The 20,712-nt window shown below is 44.2% G+C and overlaps 1 protein-coding gene across 1 annotated transcript; it reads right to left on the reverse strand.

Annotated features, from left to right (window-relative positions):
• Positions 1 to 10,335: 10,335 nt before the first annotated feature.
• Positions 10,336 to 20,343, reverse strand: LOC103644824 (acyl-coenzyme A thioesterase 13). The gene is made up of 4 exons (XM_008667979.1): positions 20,219 to 20,343; positions 11,292 to 11,328; positions 11,045 to 11,185; positions 10,336 to 10,497 (listed from the first exon to the last, which is right to left on the reverse strand). The coding sequence occupies exons 1-4, from the start codon at positions 20,341 to 20,343 to the stop codon at positions 10,336 to 10,338; spliced, it is 465 nt and encodes a 154-aa protein (XP_008666201.1).
• Positions 20,344 to 20,712: the final 369 nt, after the last annotated feature.

Consider the following 20,712-nt stretch of genomic DNA (forward strand, 5'->3'; position numbering starts at 1 on the left):
TGAGATATCAATATATGTCATGTTAGCACCGATCACCAGCTAGTCGATATCTTCACCAAGCCTTTAGATGAGAGGAGGTTTTGTGAGCTGCGTAGTGAGCTAAATGTCTTAGATTCGTGGAACTTGGATTGATGTATAGCATACATCTCTATTATGCCTTTGATCATGTTACTTATGATTTAATTCATATAATTGCTTTTTTGTGCTCAAGTTGTAGAAAGTCGTCCCCGGACCCTGCTGATAGCAAAGATGTGCCCTCTTATTGCAAAAATTGCTCTTTTTTGTGGGAATGGTTATCTCATGATAAAACAGGGGAGTTTTGGGAGTTTGATCAAAACAAGAGTTTTAAACTGATTTGCTTTGCAAAACCAAGAGTTTTTAACTTAGAACTTAGAAAATGAGTTTGATTGCAAAATTCAAAACAAGTTGTGGCTAAAGGATCCAAATATGTCAAATCCTATGTGAATTACCTTTTTTGAGTTTGAACTTCAATTTGCCTCTATTTGACTCATATTGGTTTTAGTTAGTCAAATTTGAGTTGCTTTAGGTGTTTTGGCATAAATCACCAAAAAGGGGGAGATTGAAAGAGAAATGTGCCAAAGGGCCATTTATACTTGTTTTGGTGATTAAGTGTAAACACACTATCTTGACCTAACTATCTTCGTACAAGTAAGAGCATAGGTCCATAAAAGGCAAGTTGAAGAGATCAAGTCCAAACGAGCTAAAATGGAGGGCCAAATGTGCAACTTTGGGCAATCAACATAAACATGAGGTTTAAGTGTTTGAATAAGTTGCACATATTCTATTCTTTGTTTCTAGCACTTTGATTGGGCTACTAACTCGTTTCTGCAAGAAAAGTGCTTTGTTAGACTTGTTTTAAGCCATATTGAAAACCCTAGTGAAAAACCAAGGAGAAAAGGTATGTTTCCTACACTTAGTCAATTTGATTAGGTGCTAATTATGTTTGTCTAAGTCGTAGGGAAGCTACCAAGGATAGCCAAAAAAGTTGGAGGAGATAGGCTCAAAAGAGCCAAAAGGTCACTGGTCTAGGTAGCACCAAACCAGTCTGGTGATGCACCGGACCACCAGTATGACCGAAGTCCTCAGTCTCGGGAATTTTATTATAAAATTCACCAGACCGTGAACAGTGCTGGTCTGGTGTGCACTGAACCACCTCCAATGGCTCTCTCCATTGGCGCGTGGACGACCAAAGACTAGCTGACGTCACCAGATGGTTTGGTGCCTGTCAGCTATGGAAGGCAGCCAATCAAATTCCAGACTTGGGGCACACAGACCCGGTCCGGTGGTGCACCGGACTGGTCCAGTGTGCCAGCAGATAGGAAGTTTTTGCAGCTTCCATATGGAGGAGGCAACGGCTCCTAAGCCCCTTGGGGCTATAAAAGGACCCCTTAGGTGCCTCCAACTAGTGCCCAAGCATCTCAAGAGCATACCAACACTCCAAAACTCTGTGACTGTGCCCTTTTACTGTTTTTAGTGAGATTCGAGCGCTAGTTTTGTGCTATTCTTGTGAATTCTTGTACTTGCGCTCTTGTCTTTATGTTTCTAGCGTGTGTTGCTATGAGTTGCTCTTGTGTGTGTATTCTATCTCCCTCCCTTACTCTAAGTTGTGATTTTTTATCCTTTGTAAGGCTGCGAGAGACTCTAAGTTGTGGAGATTCCTCGCAAACATGATATAATTGATAAAGGAAGACTGTGGCACTCAAGTTGATCTTTGTGATCGCATGAGAGGGGTTGAGTGCAACCCTTATCCGTTGAGACACCACAACGTGGAGTAGGCAAGCATATTACGCTTGATCGAACCATGGGATAAAAATCATCTTGTCTCTTGTCTCATTTACTTTATTGCAATTTCCCCTCTTCCTAAGTTCACTCTACTCATTTGTGATATTGCACTTAGAATCATTCATATCTTGGGAGAGGAATCAACTGAAGGGAACTTTTCTCTCTTCTTCTCACCCAAACTTGGTTTGAGTTTGCACTAACTTAATTATTAAACCAAGTTTGTGTTGTTTTAAGTCCTTTTTGCTGGATCACCTATTCACCCCCCCTCTAGGTGCTCTTAACATGCCCTACAAAGGTTATCATTTTCAAACACAACATCTTTGAAACCATTAACCATTTCTTTCTTTGGAAGCTTCTTAAGTGTTCCCATTCTAACATGTGCTAACCTCCTATGCCAGAACCATCCAAGTGATGTTTTGGTGAAGAGGCTAGTCCTTAGGCTAACATCCTTAGAAATGAAACCTGCCAAATATAAGTTGTTATATCTAAATCCCATGAATATAACTAGTTGATCATCCACTTTAGATACATCAACCTTTTTCTACATGAATAAGCAGAAAACAAAGATCACACAATTGACCAACTGATAATAAATTGAAGCTTAAAGGTGCAACTAAGAGGACATTTGAAATTGAATGATCATTTGACATTGCAATTTTACCAACCCTTGTACTTTGCCTTTTGAATTGTCCCCAAAAGTTATTTTGTCTTGATCATTCACATAGTTATCAAGAGAGGTGAACATCCACCGGCCACCGTTCATATGTTGAGTGCAACCACTATCAATTATTCAGTGACCCCCACCAATCTTGTAGTTCATCTACATGCAAAAAAGATCAAACTTGATGTTTAGGCATCCAAACTTGATGGAGGCCTACAACTTTCTCAGCCAAGGACTTTGCAACCCAAATATTTTTAGGCTTACTCTTGTTAAGTGGACCTAAGAATGTGACTTTGACCTTTCCACTTGTGTCCTTTCTAAGTAAATAATGAACATTGAAAGCAAAAGGTCTTGAGTGCTTTGGCAAAGATGTTGGTGGTGTGGCTTTGCAATTGTGAGCAAAATATCCTTTTCCACACTGAAAGCATTTTATTGGCTTAGAAACTTGCTTAGGCTTGTTTTGATTATTTTCCTTCTTTTCCACAAAAGATTTGTATTTGATACAGTTTTTATCAACTTTCATAACTGTGTTCACGAGAATATCATTTTGAAGGTATTGGTCTTTGTTGAATTTTTGCAAACTCATGGCAAGTTGATTTTTATCTAACTTGAGTTTCTTTATTTCCTCTCTAAGCCTTTCATTGTCATGAACCATTTTACTATCAAGATCATTTCTCTCCATGGCAATGTTTTCTTTAGTAGTTGCATCTTTCAAGTATCTCTTTAGTTTATCATTTTCAAGTGTAATAATCTCAAGTTTGTCAACCAATTCTCCATGATAGAAAATATGGCTAGAATCATCAATCATACTCAAGTCATCACATGAGGTAGCTACATCAAGCTTAACAACATGGCTAATAGCCTAATGTGTGTTAGTAGATAAAAGCTTATAAGCAACAAGAATATTGTCTTGATGAATTTTAGTCTTAGTGTAATCTTTCTTCAATAAGACAAGTTTATCATTTATCTCCTTATTAGGTTGAACCAACTTATCAAAAATTTCCTTCACATCTTTTAAGGACACCTTAAGCTCATTGTTGGTGGATGACATAGTTTTATTTTCTTATTTTAGTTCATCACTTGGTTTCAACTTGTCACATTTAGCTTTTTATTTTATAATCACTTGAGTATACTCTTTAAGAAAACAGGCTAGCTCATCATTGAGAGCACCTAGAGGGGGTGAATAGGTGATCCTGCAAAAATCAACTCTAAACAAGACAAACTTGGTTTATAATGAGTGTTAGTGAAAACTAAAACCAAGTTGTTATGAGTAGAGATAGAGAGAGAGAGAGAAAGAACTCTTTACTTGATTGCTCCTTTTAAATGTATATCAAACTTAGGAGCAATAACACAAGTGAATATGAGAACTCAAGAAGTCAATAATCACAATAAAGTAAATAGACAAAAGTGACACGTCAATTTTATCATGTGGTTCGGCCAATGCCTACTCTACGGTGTGGTGACCTCCTTCGGTCAAGGGTTGCACTCAACCTCTCTCAAGTGATCCAAAGATCAAACTTGAGTACCACATTGTTCTTCTTTATATCAAATCCCCTTTATGAGGAATCTCCACAAGTTGGAGTTTCTCACACCTTACACAATTGATGTTATTCAAAGCACAAGAGTAAAGGGGGAGTAGCAACACACACAAGAACTCAATTCACAGCAACAACACACACACAAGTGAAGAAAAGAGCGCACGAAATAGAACAACGGAGTCATAGCTCATGAACGCGCTCAAATCTTTATCTAATGAAACAACAGCGTGGTCGCAGAGTCTCGGAGTTGTAGTATGCTCAAGGAATGATTGTGTTTCCGCTCCATGCACCTAGGGAGTCCTTTTATAGCCCCAAGGGCCAAAGGAGTCATTTGATCTTCATTTGGAAGGTCCTAGTTGCCTTCTGTCCGCGGGTGCACCGGACAATGAACAGTACGTGCTTTCTTTGCATACCAGGCATGTCGATCGTTGCATTAGCCGTTGCATCCTTCGACTGCCCAGCACACTGAACAGTCCACTGCTGCCACATGTCCACCATTGATTGCGCGCCGACCGGTGGCGCTGGCGAGAGTCGTTGCCCACCTAGCTCATTGGACAGTTGAGTGAATTATAGCCAGAACGCCCGACCAATTTCCCGAGACTGTCCAGTTCACCTGGCTGGCCAGTCGGTGCACACCAGACAATCCAGTGCTCCCCAGACTGGTGCAAGTTTGGCCAAACTTAGCCAAACTTATTCACCTGAATTTGTCACAACTTGGAGAGTTTCCTGGCACTTAGATGAACATAGTTAGCAACTAAAACAATTTACTAAGTGCTAGACTCATACCTTTGTTCCTTCAATTCAATAGGATTTGCAATATACTCCTTTATTTCTCAATTTGCCTTTCAAATATTTGTGCCTATGCTCATACATCAAGATGTTAGTCCAAGACAATGTGTTGAGCATCTAATCACCAAAACAACTAGAAATGGCCCAAGGACACATTTCCCTTTCAATCATAAGTAGGAGAAGCATACTCATCATCACTATGACTAGAATTGTCATTTTGTACCTTTCGATCACATTTAGCCATAATACATAGGTGTGTAGTGGATGGTGGCGACCTTTTCATCATCTTCACTTGAGGAAGAGCCACTTGTGGATTCGATGTCGGTGAGCCAATCACCAACAATATATGCTTTTCCATCTTTTCTCTTGTGAAATTTCATGTTCTTGCCATCTTTCTTTTTAAAGAATTTCTTTTCTTTCTTCTCATATTCACTATCATCATTCTTTTTGCCCTTGAACTTGTTATTCTTGGGCATAGTGCATTGATGAGAAAGATGACCAAGCTCACCACATTTATAACAATCCATTCTGGAGATTGACTTTCTCTTGCTAGTAGTGAAGATTTTTATCTTTCTTAAATTATATTTGATGCCTTCTCGATTGAGTTTCTTTAACATTTTAGTGGTCTTCTTCACCGTCAAAGCAATCTTGGCATCATCAAAGTCATCTTCACTCAAACTTTCTTTAACATTTTAGCAGTCCAATAGACTCCAATGTCTATGGCCTCTAAAAATTTCCAATATGTAAAATCATCACAATAAAAAATGAGAGGAGGTCCATCCCCATCGGATATCTTTACTCTAGCGGTTAAGCTAAACTAGGAGCAACATGACTCCGATGCCAATTGAAAAGGATCATGATGCCCAAGAGGGGAGGGTGAATTGAGATTATCTAAATTTATTGCAAAATTATTAAACCCTAATCTCAAGCCTAATTTTACCCAACTACATAGAAAATAAAATTGGTTTGGTGCCCATTTTTAGACTAGGCACAGAAAGGTCTCTCCGAGAACTCGGACCGATCCAATGCACCTAGAGAACCAACAAACTCTTCTAAGTGTGTTTTCGATTTAGTTTCCACTCCAAACTTTTTGTGAGCCTATGGTTCAGATACCTAGCACTAGTTTTATGCAAATGTGCACTATCACACTACGTGAGACAAGTCTAGCTAAAGTTACCCTTCCAAACCCACTTTATAGTATGGCTAAAAACAAATAAAAGGCCTAATTCTAAACTAAATATTCGACAAGTCCTTTAACACTTAGAACTAGTAGTACTTGACCTTTTAAGGATCCTTCTTTAGCCATCTCATCGATTTCCATTCTTCGGGGCCTAATTTCTTACATTGTGACTAAACTTACCGTATAGTTGTAAAACACATGTTAGTCACATTAACCTTAACCTTGTATTGTTATTAGTCATCAAAATCAATTAAGGACCTAAATGCTTTCAATTGCCTTCCTTTTATAGGAACAAACTCAAGGAGAGTGGCTTTGTTTGGAAGGTATGACGGTAGAAGCTTGTAGGGGAAGGTGAACTTTACTCTTGTACAAGAACGTAGAAGTTGTCTTCTGCTGGAAGCTAGCGCACGCGTTTGTTTGTATGGACATTAACTAGGTGAGTGCCCGTGCGTTGCAACAGAACCGTATAATAACACAATAACTTATGTACATATGTGTGTTATATTGTTATAGGTATGTGTCAGTTGCAACAAAGTAAAAAATTTGTATGAAACATTGATACGGAACGACAAACATCACTATAATATGCAAAATCCGTGTGGAAAACATTATCAATATCACATAAATTATTTCTAAAAAGTTAATTTAGAATTTTTAATTACAGACAAATGTGTCGACAACCGTACACTATCAGCTAATCCTTTTTAGCGATATCGATAAGTCTCTGTTGTATGTTTACAAGGATGGCATATCGACACGAATTGTCCTCATAACTTAACAGATCAATCACAAAGTTCCTTCGAAGAATCTTTGCATCCTACAGACAAAGACATAAGAGAACAAAACATCAATTTGTGTTATATGACTGGAATGTATGTTTTGAACATGAAACGAACGTACTACACTCACCCTAACAAATTCCATTCGTCTGTCATCCCCCCATATGGTCATAGCTTGTAGAACAAGGTAGCTGGTATTAAATCTATAGAATAATGTTTGGCCAACTATGTTCATGATTCAAAGAACCGATGTGGGAAATTAATTTGTGTTGTTTTGCTCCCTCCATTCAAAGTTATAAGGTGTCCAACTACAGCTAATGCCATATTTTGCAAGAGATGGATAAGGGGCTATTTGGAAGAAAAAATAACAGATGTAAAAATATCAAACTAAACCGTTGTAGTACTGGTTATAATGGAAATTGGATTGTGGCTAATCTCTACTACTCCTTAAGAGGGTAAGGAGGGCGTCCACCACCTTCACCACGGCTCCGCCCTCCACCACGCTAATCTCGCCGCGCACGCCCCCGTCTTTGTCCCCCCGCTAATCTTGCTGCGGCACCCATGCCGTGCGCACCATGCCCTCACCCTCGTACGAGTACGAGCTGCCCCCACGACGCCGACCCCATGATCGTCGAGCCCACACTTCCGCCTCCCAGAAACCTAGCGCGCGCCTCTGCAATTCTCGCCGCTATCCTCGCGCCCCTGCCCCCCCCCCCCCCCCGTCTGCGACTCCTCCGCCATTGTCGCGCCTCCACCCTTGTACGAGACCCCTTCCCCCCGCGACCTTCGAGCCCATGTCTTCCACCATTCTCATCGCCATCGTCGTGCCCGCGCCTTCAAAGTAAGCCCACAATCGCCTTCCATCGGGGACATCACCCACACCCTCATCTGCCTTTTCCCTCGCAATGCCTACCAATGCCTTCACCGCGCGCGCACGCCTCCTCCCAGCGATGGCCGCCGAGGCAGCCCCCTGCCACATCCACGCTTCCCCTAGCCTCTCTAGATTTTCTCCGCTGCATTACTGATGGCTGCATCCAGGCCATGGTCGCATCGGCATCACTATCTCCTCCAGTCAGGGCACCACCGCCGTTCCTCCTCTCCGCCGCCACCATCAGGAGGCGACAGAGGGGACCTGCACTGCGGCGAGGCATGCATGGCGGTGACAACGGCTAAACCATAGCGATACAGCTCGGGGTGAGGCAACGCGTCGCGCCCGACAGTGGCGGCATCGCTTCCTTCCTGTCCTCCCCCAAGCAGTTCACGGTACGCCCCTTCCTGCATTAAACACATGATTCTGGTCCTCCATCCTTGGATCTATGTTAATCTGGTATCTAGGTTTACTTTTTCACTCGTGGAGTTGTGCCAAATTGACTAACAAATTGACCTTAAGTGTTATGAGTTTACATCGTATACTCCATCATTTATAAAAGAAAACCCATCCATGAGATCACACAGATTCTGTCAGCATCCCAAAAAAATTCAACTGAACATTAGCATCTAACACATGACATTACTTTGTATTAGCTTCAAATTTTGTTTACTAACACAAAAGAGAAGGGACCACATCCTTGATCTATCGTGGTACCATAATGGTATCTATAATAAAGTTATAGAGTATCACCTCATAGTGAATGGGTACCATCAAAAGTCATGCACAAACTAAAATTGGAACAGTTCAAATAGGAGTTACCTGGATAAAAGTCGTGCACAAACTCGCACTGAGCAACCCATCGTCGTGCCTCCCTAACATGGCACACCTCGTAGAGGTTAGTTTCTCCTACTCTAAAAACGTTTTGTGTTTGTAGGTCACGGTGTTGGAACCTGGCGTGCGCATGTGTCGCAGATGTGCATTACAGATGTTTGTTCACCAGCGAACCTGCAGCTGTCGAATCTACAGAGACCAGAGGTGAGCAACGACATAGGGAAATAGGGTTAGCAGGGGCACAGTGGGTAACTTGGTCCTGAAGCATTGGAGAAGGAGCATACCACGAGGAAACCAACATGGTCAATCAAAACCAAATCTAGATAATCATCATGCTACTTCGATGTTTTATGTCTGTTTTGGTCTGCTATCAAGTGTTCATGCAAGTGTTATCAAGTGTTCATCCATGCCAAGATGGTTACTAAGCGAACACACGCAACATGCATGGATCTACCTTATCTTAAGTGGTCTCCATCTGATCTTGCTTCAGTATCCTTTTAGCTTTCCTAATCAATAAACCATTTATATCTATGGATATTTTTGATCAATTGTTATGTTTCATTCTCAGTCATTCTACTATATTCGAAAAGGCTTACTATATTTGTTATGCAGTTGTCTATAAGGAGACTTGGAACTACTCCAGTTCTATTCTTCAGGCATTTTTAGTACTGATAGTTCCAAGTTTGGTTAGTGTGTGAGCTTTAAGGAGCGATGTAGAACATCACATATTCAACTTTCCTGAACACTAAGTTTTGATTTATTATCTCTGAGGAGTTGTCATTTATTAGATAACTGGTATACATAGCTTATGTTTTACCATTGGTCGATTGGTTCTGTTAGTGAGAACTTTACATAAACATGGTCCTCAGCGTTGTCACGTTGCAAATCTAATACTCAAGTTTTCTGGCAATTTACACTTTGTTCCTATTTCTAATTAATGTTTCATGGATATGATGGTCTGATTTCAAAGGTGTCCAATATTTGTCACATTGCAAATCTAATACATTTCTCTGAACCTTTGCTTCAATCATGTGATTTATTTATCTATGTGCCTTCAATTACTACAAAAGGTTTGCCTGGCCATGACTCCTTATTGTTTATGTTTGTTTTTTCTTTGTTTTTTTCATGCCATGACAAAGAAAACACTATCATTATCAAATATTAAAACACGTAGAGTTGGTAAAAGTTTGACTATGATATTGATGATCTTTCTTGGTCTAAATGGAGTTTTTGCACCTATTCACAGGCTATGATATTTTAGCTATTGGAGGCTCATCAATTTGTGTTCCGTCGCAACGCACGGTATCTGTCTCGAGTGTCACAATGTCATGATCAGAAGCATCCTCCATGTTGATTGACAAAATTTGTGTATGGCTAGGATCAAAAATAGATTACAAAACCTTTTTCATAACAGTATAACACTCATTTGTACATAAGTTATCGTGGTATTATATGTTTCCGTTGCAACGCACGAGCACTCACCTAGTATTAAAATAGGATGGCAGATAGCTAATGCAAATTCTGTAACTTACTTTCAGCATATTAAAACCAAATTGAAAGAAACATCAAGGTCATTATCTACGTACTGGTTTCAGATATTGGTTTTGATTTATGGGATACAAACAGGCCCTTGAATTATGGGTAGTAACCCTCAGGCCTCAGCGAGTTCGATCTAGCCCGGCAGCAAGAGGATCTTGGGCATGCCAGCAACGCAGACCAGATCCTAGGCGTGCCAGTAACCGGATATGCAGACAAATCACAGCACCCTAAACCGTGCTTTTCCCTAGTAATTAGTAATTACAGCCAGTTCAATTCACTCGAGAGCAGTAGATTTCGAGGTAGGAAAGGAAACCCAAGGAAGGAAGGAAGTAAGAAGATTCAGTTCAGATCTTGCTGTGAGCAGCAACGCATTTGGGCCTGGAGGCCGTCATCCACTGCCTCCTGATGGCCACCAGCTCGCCGGATTCCTTCTTCCGGATCTCCACCGCCACCGCAGTCATCCGCCCTTTCTGCTCCACCACCCGACCATCCATCTCCACTTCATCCTGGACGCACAAAACTTCAGTGTGGTTCATAACCCTTCTTTGCTCCAACCTAAGCAAACTTTGGTTGCCCTGCTGTTACCCCCATTACCCAGAAAGCAGTAACGATGTTGCTTCTGGGAAACAAAAGCTTCAAAAAGAAGCATGCCCTCTACTTCCTAGATAGAATAGAATGGACTTGAGACCTTTCTTCCTTGTGCGGAAGAATGTGCATCTAATGCTAACTGTGTGCCCGAGGAATTAAAGCGGCTATTACTTGAAAGACCAGGCTCACCAAACTGGATCCGATTTCTGTGAAAGGTGTGCCGTGAAAAAGAAAGATGTCCACAAAATGTTTCAACTTCTAAGGATTAATTTGATTAGAATTAGAATAGAGAAAAAAAAGATTGGACTCTGCATGAACATCTCGCAATATTGTGCTCTGCTGACTGGCATCCATCCATGATGCCCTCTACTTATTGTTTCTTTTCTCGCTCACGACTCACTCCAGTGTTAAAGACGCAGACTTATGCGAGACACCGGAGAGGAGAGCAGTGTCGTGTGTACGCACATGGAGCTTGGCCGGTGTGAAGTAGGAGATGTCGTAGTGGACGGAGACCTTGACGATGCCCTCCACAGACATGATGGTCGCGGCGCACACATCGTCCGCCGCCATCGCGATGGCGCCCGCGTGCCAGTTCCCCTCCGCGTCCTGACCAGGGGCAGGGGAGGGAGAGAGCCAAGCCAAGAACCTGTCGCACGACCTTTGTCTCCGCAAGAGCTAGGATGGGAGGAAGGAGGGACGGAGAGGCACGCACCGTGAGGTGGGGCGGCACACGGAGCGAGCAGAGCGCGCTTGAAAGGGAAATGTGTCTTTGGGCCATTTCTAAGTATTTTGGTGATTTAGTGCCCAACACAAGTGCCTAAGTGTAAAAAGGTGGACAAAGTACAAATCAAGGATAAAGGTATGTTTCTCAGACTTAGTACATTGTTTTATGGACTAATGTATTGTGTCTAAGTGCTGGAAACAGGAAAAATCCAATTGGAAATGTCTTGGCTCGAGCAGCCAAGACTTTGCTGAGTCTGGGAGCACCGGACTGTCCGGTGGTGCACCGGACAGTGTCCGGTGTGCCAGGCTGGCTCGAGCGAAGTGGCCGCTCTCGGGAATTCACCGGCGACGTACGGCTATAATTCACCGGACTGTCCGGTGAGCCAACGATCGGCAGGGCCAACGGTCGGCCGCGCGATCTGCGCGGGACACGTGGCCGAGCCAACGGCTAGAAGGGGGCACCGAACTGTCCGGTGTGCACCGGACATGTCCGGTGCGCCAACGGCTCTCAGGCTGCCAACGGTCGACTGCGCCATTTATGGAAGGAAATCGGGCACCGGACAGTGTCCGGTGTGCACCGGACTGTCCGGTGCGCTAGTCGACAGAAGGCAAGATCAGCCTTCCTAGAATGCTCTCAACGGCTCCTAGCTGCCTTGGGGCTATAAAAGGGGCCCCTAGGCGCATGGAGGAGCACACCAAGCATTCCTACAACATTCCTAAGCACCAAGACATCGATTTCGCGCCTTTGATTCTTTGCGATAGCAATTAGAGCTCTTGCTGAGTGGTGAACTCATTGAGTTGTGTTGTGAGCTCTCGTTGCGACTTGTGTGCGTGGTGTTGCTGTGATTTCTTGTCTTGAGTGCGTTGCTAATCCCTCCCTTGCTCTGTGCTTCTTTGTGAATTTCAAGTGTAAGGGCGAGAGGCTCCAAGTTGTGGAGATTCCTCGCAAACGGGATTGAGAAAAGCAAGCAAAACACCATGGTATTCAAGTGGGTCTTTGGACCGCTTGAGAGGGGTTGATTGCAACCCTCGTCCATTGGGACGCCACAACGTGGAGTAGGCAAGCGTTGGTCTTGGCCGAACCACGGGATAACCACCGTGCCATCTCTGTGATTGATCTTGTTGGTTATTGTGTTTTGTTGAAGATTCCTCTCTAGCCACTTGGCGGTTATTGTGCTAACACTTAACCAAGTTTTTGTGGCCTAAGTTTTAAGTGTTACAGGATCACCTATTCACCCCCCCTCTAGGTGCTCTCAATTGGTATCAGAGTCGTTCTCTTCACAAAGGGACTAATCGCCCGAAGAGATGGATCCTAAGGGGAAGGGAATCGTGATCAACGACAAAGAGAAGGAGTCTTTCGTCAACGAGCCGAAGGATGACAAGCCTACCGACTCGGGCTCGGGCCATAGATGGAAAGATGGGAAGAAGAAGAAGACGAGGCGCATCAAGGAGATCGTCTACTACGACGACAGCGATGAGTCTACTTCTTCCCAAAAGGACGACGACCACAACGACTACGAGAGAAGGAAACCGGTTAATTCGAACTTTTCTTTTGACTACTCTCGTATTCCGCAAAGTTCAAATTCACATTTGCTCTCCATTCCTCTCGGCAAGCCTCCACACTTTGATGGGGAGGACTACGGATTTTGGAGCCACAAAATGCGTAGTCACCTATTCTCTCTCCATCCTAGTATATGGGAGATTGTAGAGAGTGGAATGCACTTTGATAGTACGGATAGTCCCATGTTCATTAATGAGCAAATTCATAAGAATGCACAAGCTACTACTGTTCTTCTAGCTTCATTGTTGCAGGGATGAATACCACAAAGTGAGCGGCTTGGATAACGCCAAGCAGATCTAGGACACCCTCAAGATTTCTCATGAGGGGAATGACGTCACCTTGCTCACCATGATGGAGTTGGTGGAGGGCGAGCTTGGACGGTTCGCGATGATAAGGGGCGAGGAGCCAACCCAAACATACAACCGGCTCAAGACCCTTATCAACAAAATAAGGAGCTACGGAAGCACGCGATGGACGGACCACGACATCGTCCGACTGATGCTAAGGTTCTTTACCGTTCTTGATCCTCATTTGGTGAATAATATTCGTGAGTATCCCAGGTACACCAAAATGTCGCCCGAAGAAGTCCTTGGAAAATTCGTAAGCGGGCGAATGATGATCAAGGAGGCGAAGTACGTGGACGACGCATTGAATGGTCCAATCAACGAGCCTCAACCCCTTGCTCTCAAGGCAACAAGAAGCAAGGAGGCGCTACCTAGCAAGGTGGCACAAATTGAGGCGGCCGGACTTAATGATGAAGAGATGGCCCTCATCATCAAAAGATTCAAGACGGCGCTAAAGGGTCGCAAGGGACAGCCAAGCAAGACCAAAGCCAAGGGGAAGCGCTCATGCTTCAAATGCGGTAAGATTGGTCATTTAGTTGCTAACTGTCCCGACAATGATAGTGATCAGGATCAAGGGAACAAGAGGGAGAAGAAGAAGAACTATAAGAAGGCAAAGGGCGAGGCACATCTTGGCAAGGAGTGGGATTCGGATTGCTCCTCGTCCGACTCCGACAATGAAGGACTCGCCACCACCGCCTTCAACAAGTCATCCCTCTTCCCCAACGATCGTCACACATGCCTTATGGCAAGGGAGAAGAAGGTATGTACCCGAAACTCTACTTATGCTTCTTCAAGTGAGGACGAATCTAGTGATGAGGATGAAATAGATTATTCATGTCTATTTAAGGGCCTAGATAGAACCAAGGTAGATAAAATTAATGAATTGATTGATGCCTTGAATGATAAGAATAGGCTTTTAGAAAAACAAGAAGATTTGTTGTATGAAGAACATGACAAATTTGTAGAAGCACAAAAATCTCATGCTTTAGAAGTTAAAAGAAATGAAATGCTTTCTTATGAATTATCTTCTTGCCATGAGACAATTTCTAGCTTAAGGAGCATTAATGATGATTTGAATGCTAAGTTAGAAATAGCTAGTAAATCAACAACTTGTGTAGAAAATGTTGTTATTTGCAATAGATGTAAAGATTTTGATATTAATGCTTGTAGTGAACACATAGCTTCTATTGCAAAGTTAAATGATGAAATGGCTAGCCTTAATGCCCAACTTAAGGCTAGCAAAAGTGATTTTGATAAACTAAAATTTGCTAGGGATGCCTACACGATTGGTAGACACCCCTCAATTAAGGATGGGCTTGGCTTCAAGAGGGAGGCCAAGAACTTAACAAGCCATAAGGCTCCCATCTCCGCCAAGGAGAAAGGGAAGGCCCCTATGGCAAGTAGTACTAAGAAGAACCATGCTTTTATGTACAATGATAGAAGACAGTCTCATAGGAGTTGTAATGCTTTTGATTCACATGCCTATGATTCTTATGTTATGTTTGCTCCCAGTTCCTCCTATATGCATAATAGAGATATGCCTAGGAAAAATATTCATCATGTGCCTAGAAAGAATATTGTTCATGTTCCTAGGAAAGTTATGAATGGACCCTCTACAATTTATCATGCTTTAAATGCTTCCTTTGCTATTTGTAAAAAGGATAGGAAGATAGTTGCTAGGAAATTAGGGGCAAAATGCAAGGGTGATAAAACTTGCATTTGGGTCCCTAAGACAATTGTGATTAACCTTGTAGGACCCAACAAGAGTTGGGTACCTAAGACCCAAGCCTAAATTTGCCTTGCAGGTTTATGCATCCGGGGGTTCAAGCTGGATTATCGACAGCGGATGCACAAACCATATGACGGGGGAGAAGAAGATGTTCACCTCCTACGTCAAGAATAAGGATTCCCAAGATTCAATTATATTCGGTGATGGGAACCAAGGCAAGGTAAAAGGGTTAGGTAAAATTGCTATTTCATCTGAGCACTCTATTTCTAATGTGTTTTTAGTAGAGTCGCTTGGATATAATTTGTTATCTGTTAGTCAATTGTGCAAAATGGGATATAATTGTCTATTTACAAATATAGATGTGTCTGTCTTTAGAAGATGTGATGGTTCACTAGCTTTTAAGGGTGTACTAGACGGCAAACTTTATTTGGTTGATTTTGCAAAAGAAGAGGCCGGTCTAGATGCATGCTTAATAGCTAAGACTTGCATGGGCTGGTTGTGGCATCGCCGCTTAGCACATGTGGGGATGAAGAACCTCCACAAGCTTCTAAAGGGAGAACACGTAATAGGTCTAACCAATGTACACTTCGAAAAAGATAGACCTTGTGCAGCTTGTCAAGCAGGGAAACAGGTGGGAGGCTCTCATCACACCAAAAATGTGATGACCACTTCAAGACCTCTGGAGCTGCTGCATATGGACCTCTTCGGACCCGTCGTCTATCTGAGCATAGGAGGAAGTAAGTATGGTCTAGTTATTGTTGATGACTTTTCCCGCTTCACTTGGGTGTTCTTTTTGCAGGATAAGTCTGAAACCCAAGGGACCCTCAAGCGCTTCCTAAGGAGAGCTCAAAATGAGTTTGAGCTCAAGGTGAAGAAGATAAGAAGCGACAACGGGTCCGAATTCAAGAATCTTCAAGTGGAGGATTTCCTTGAGGAGGAGGGGATCAAGCACGAGTTCTCCGCCCTCTACACACCTCAGCAAAATGGTGTGGTAGAGAGGAAGAACAGGACGCTCATTGATATGACGAGGACTATGCTTGGAGAGTTCAAGACCCCCGAGCGTTTTTGGTCGGAAGCCGTGAACACGGCTTGCCACGCCGTCAACAGGGTCTACCTTTACCGCCTCCTCAAAAAGACTTCATATGAGCTGCTAACCGGTAACAAACCCAATGTATCGTACTTTCGTGTATTTGGGAGCAAGTGTTATATTCTTGTGAAGAGAGGTAGAACTTCTAAATTTGCTCCCAAAGCTGTAGAAGGGTTTTTATTAGGTTATGACTCAAATACAAAGGCGTATAGGGTCTTCAACAAATCGTCGGGTTTGGTTGAAGTCTCTAGCGACGTTGTATTTGATGAGACTAATGGCTCTCCAAGAGAGCAAGTTGTTGATCTTGATGATGTAGATGAAGAAGACGTTCCAACGGCCGCGATACGCACCATGGCGATTGGAGATGTACGGCCTCAGGAACAATTGGAGCAAGATCAACCGTCTTCCTCAACTATGGTGCATCCCCTAACCCAAGATGACGAACAGGTACCTCAAGTGGAGGCGCATGATCAAGGGGGAGCACAGGATGATCAAGTTGAAGAGGAAGAAGCACCTCAGGCACCTCCAACCCAAGTTCGAGCGACGATCCAAAGGGATCATCCCGTCGACCAAATATTGGGTGATATTAGCAAGGGAGTAACTACTCGTTCAAGATTAGTTAATTTCTGTGAGCATTACTCCTTTGTCTCTTCTATTGAGCCTTTCAGGGTAGAAGAGGCCTTGCTAGATCCGGACTGGGTGTTGGCCATGCAGGAGGAACTCAACAACTTCAAGCGAAATGAAGTTTGGACACTGGTGCCTCGTCCCAAGCAAAATGTTGTGGGAACCAAGTGGGTGTTTCGCAACAAACAGGACGAACACGGGGGTGGTGACGAGGAACAAGGCTCGACTTGTGGCAAAAGGTTATGCCCAAGTCGCAGGTTTGGACTTTGAGGAGACTTTTGCTCCTGTGGCTAGGCTAGAATCAATTCGTATCTTGCTAGCATATGCCGCTCACCATTCTTTCAGGTTGTACCAAATGGATGTGAAGAGCGCTTTCCTCAACGGGCCGATCAAGGAGGAGGTGTACGTGGAGCAACCCCCTGGCTTCGAGGATGAACGGTACCCCGACCACGTGTGTAAGCTCTCTAAGGCGCTCTATGGACTTAAGCAAGCCCCAAGAGCATGGTATGAATGCCTTAGAGACTTTTTAATTGCTAATGCTTTCAATGTTGGGAAGGCCGATCCAACTCTTTTCACTAAGACGTGCGATGGTGATCTTTTTGTGTGCCAAATTTATGTCGATGACATAATATTTGGTTCTACTAATCAAAACTCTTGTGAAGAGTTTAGCAGGGTTATGACGCAGAAATTCGAGATGTCGATGATGGGCGAGTTGAACTACTTCCTTGGGTTCCAAGTGAAGCAACTCAAGGACGGCACTTTCATCTCCCAAACAAAGTACACGCAAGATTTGCTAAAGCAGTTTGGGATGAAGGACGCCAAGCCCGCAAAGACGCCGATGGGAACTGACGGACACACCGACCTCAACAAAGGAGGTAAGTCCGTTGATCAAAAAGCATACCGGTCCATGATAGGTTCTTTGCTTTATTTATGTGCTAGTAGACCGGATATTATGCTCAGCGTATGCATGTGTGCTAGATTTCAATCCGATCCTAAGGAGTGTCACTTAGTGGCTGTGAAGCGAATTCTTCGATATTTAGTCGCTACGCCTTGCTTCGGGATCTGGTATCCAAAGGGGTCTAACTTTGACTTGATTGGGTACTCAGATTCCGACTATGCTGGATGTAAGGTCGATTGGAAGAGTACATCGGGGACGTGCCAATTCTTAGGAAGGTCCCTGGTGTCATGGAATTCTAAGAAACAAACTTCCGTTGCCCTATCCACCGCTGAGGCCGAGTATGTTGCCGCAGGACAGTGTTGCGCGCAACTACTTTGGATGAGGCAAACCCTCAGGGACTTTGGCTACAATCTGAGCAAAGTCCCACTCCTATGTGATAATGAGAGTGCTATCCGAATAGCGGAAAATCCTGTTGAGCACAGCCGCACAAAGCACATTGACATCCGGCATCACTTTTTGAGAGACCACCAGCAAAAGGGAGATATCGAAGTGTTTCATGTTAGCACCGAAAACCAGCTAGCCGATATCTTTACCAAGCCTCTAGATGAGAAGACCTTTTGCAGGCTGCGTAGTGAGCTAAATGTCTTAGATTCGCGGAACTTGGATTGAATTGTAGCATACATGTGTTTATGCCTTTGATCATGTTCATTCTGCATTTTGTTGCTTTTTGTGGTGCTCAAGTTGTACAAACACTCTCTGGACCTCACAAGTCCTTTTTGCAAGTGATGCACATATTTAGGGGGAGCTGTGCTACAACTTGACCCTTTGAGACTAACCGTTTGCTTGAGTTTGCTTGATTTAGTCTCAAAGGAGGTTTGAAAGGGAAAGGTGGACTTGGACCATGAAAGACTTCCACTGCACTCCGATGAGAGGGTAACTTATTCCAAGTTCATCTCATGTACTCTTATTGCCTTTGTATTCTCATTTGAAGATTTTGGTGAGGCAATGGTGTTAAAGGGCCAAGTTTGATCCCGTTTTGGTGCTTGATGCCAAAGGGGGAGAAAATAAAGGCCAAAGCGATAAATGGATCAGCTACCACTTGAGAGATTTTGAAAATAGTAAAATAGAGCTTTTGGTTTGTCAAAACTCTTTTATTGTCTCTCTTGTCAAAAGTTGGCTTCTTGTGGGAAGAAATGTTGATTATGGGAAAAAGGGGGAGTTTTTGAAATTCCTGATAAATTTCTTTAGGAATACCTCTCTTTATGTCTCTACAAGTGGATTTGATTTAGAGATAGGAAATTGAGTTTGATTTGCAAAAACAAACCAAGTGGTGGCAAAGGATGATCCATATATGTCAAAATTGAATCAAAACAATTTTGGGTTCTTATTTGAATTGATTTTGTACTTGTTCTACTTGCTTTATGTTGTGTTGGCATAAATCACCAAAAAGGGGGAGATTGAAAGGGAAATGTGTCTTTGGGCCATTTCTAAGTATTTTGGTGATTTAGTGCCCAACACAAGTGCCTAAGTGTAAAAAGGTGGACAAAGTACAAATCAAGGATAAAGGTATGTTTCTCAGACTTAGTACATTGTTTTATGGACTAATGTATTGTGTCTAAGTGCTGGAAACAGGAAAAATCCAATTGGAAATGTCTTAGCTCGAGCAGCCAAGACTTTGCTGAGTCTGGGAGCACCGGACTGTCCGGTGGTGCACCGGACAGTGTCCGGTGTGCCAGGCTGGCTCGAGCGAAGTGGCCGCTCTCGGGAATTCACCGGCGACGTATGGCTATAATTCACCGGACTGTCCGGTGTGCACCGGACTGTCCGGTGAGCCAACGGTCGGCAGGGCCAACGGTCGGCCGCGCGATCTGCGCGGGACACGTGGCCGAGCCAACGGCTAGAAGGGGGCACCGGACATGTCCGGTGCGCGAACGGCTCTCAGGCTGCCAACGGTCGACTGCGCCATTTATGGAAGGAAATCGGGCACCGGACAGTGTCCGGTGCGCCAGTCGACAGAAGGCAAGATCAGCCTTCCTAGAATGCTCTCAACGGCTCCTAGCTGCCTTGGGGCTATAAAAGGGGCCCCTAGGCGCATGGAGGAGCTCACCAAGCATTCCTACAACATTCCTAAGCACCAAGACATCGATTCCACGCCTTTGATTCTTTGCGATAGCAATTAGAGCTCTTGCTGAGTGGTGAACTCATTGAGTTGTGTTGTGAGCTCTCATTGCGACTTGTGTGCGTGGTGTTGCTGTGATTTCTTGTCTTGAGTGCGTTGCTAATCCCTCCCTTGCTCTGTGCTTCTTTGTGAATTTCAAGTGTAAGGGCGAGAGGCTCCAAGTTGTGGAGATTCCTCGCAAACGGGATTGAGAAAAGCAAGCAAAACACCGTGGTATTCAAGTGGGTCTTTGGACCGCTTGAGAGGGGTTGATTGCAACCCTCGTCCATTGGGACGCCACAACGTGGAGTAGGCAAGCGTTGGTCTTGGCCGAACCACGGGATAACCACCGTGCCATCTCTGTGATTGATCTTGTTGGTTATTGTGTTTTGTTGAAGATTCCTCTCTAGCCACTTGGCGGTTATTGTGCTAACACTTAACCAAGTTTTTGTGGCCTAAGTTTTAAGTGTTACAGGATCACCTATTCACCCCCCTCTAGGTGCTCTCAGCGCGACCGCCCTCTGCGAGGGGACACGCGCACGCCGGAGAGCGGCAGCGCGTTTAAGGCCCGGCCCGGGGTGTTCTCCAGCCACCTGCGCGCCGCGGCGGACATCCACGCCAGCGGCTCCACTGCGCCCATGCTGTCGAATGCTGTGTCGCGGATGACCACGCTGGCTACCTGACTTGTTTGTTTGACCGTCTGCGGCCTGCCTCGCCTGTCGCCACACGCTCGCGTGACAGGGGTTGTTGCACACGACGCGTGATGAGGACGGAGGTGCGAAGCACGGGGTTGTTACATACTTCATGGGATAAGGATGGAGGAGGAGGCGGCGATGGGATGGGGGATATGGGGAGAGGTTAGCGGGCGTCTGAATCCCCTTCCATGGAGGTTGGGTGCGCAGATCCGGGGTGGCGTCAGACGCTCCCCTTCCATAAAGGCTGGGGCACGCAGATCCAGGGCGGCGTCGATTCTCCTTCCATGGACGGCGCGCGAACGTGTCGATTCTGG

This window comes from Zea mays, chromosome 1, assembly GCF_902167145.1.
Source record: "Zea mays cultivar B73 chromosome 1, Zm-B73-REFERENCE-NAM-5.0, whole genome shotgun sequence".
NCBI lineage: Eukaryota > Viridiplantae > Streptophyta > Magnoliopsida > Poales > Poaceae > Zea > Zea mays.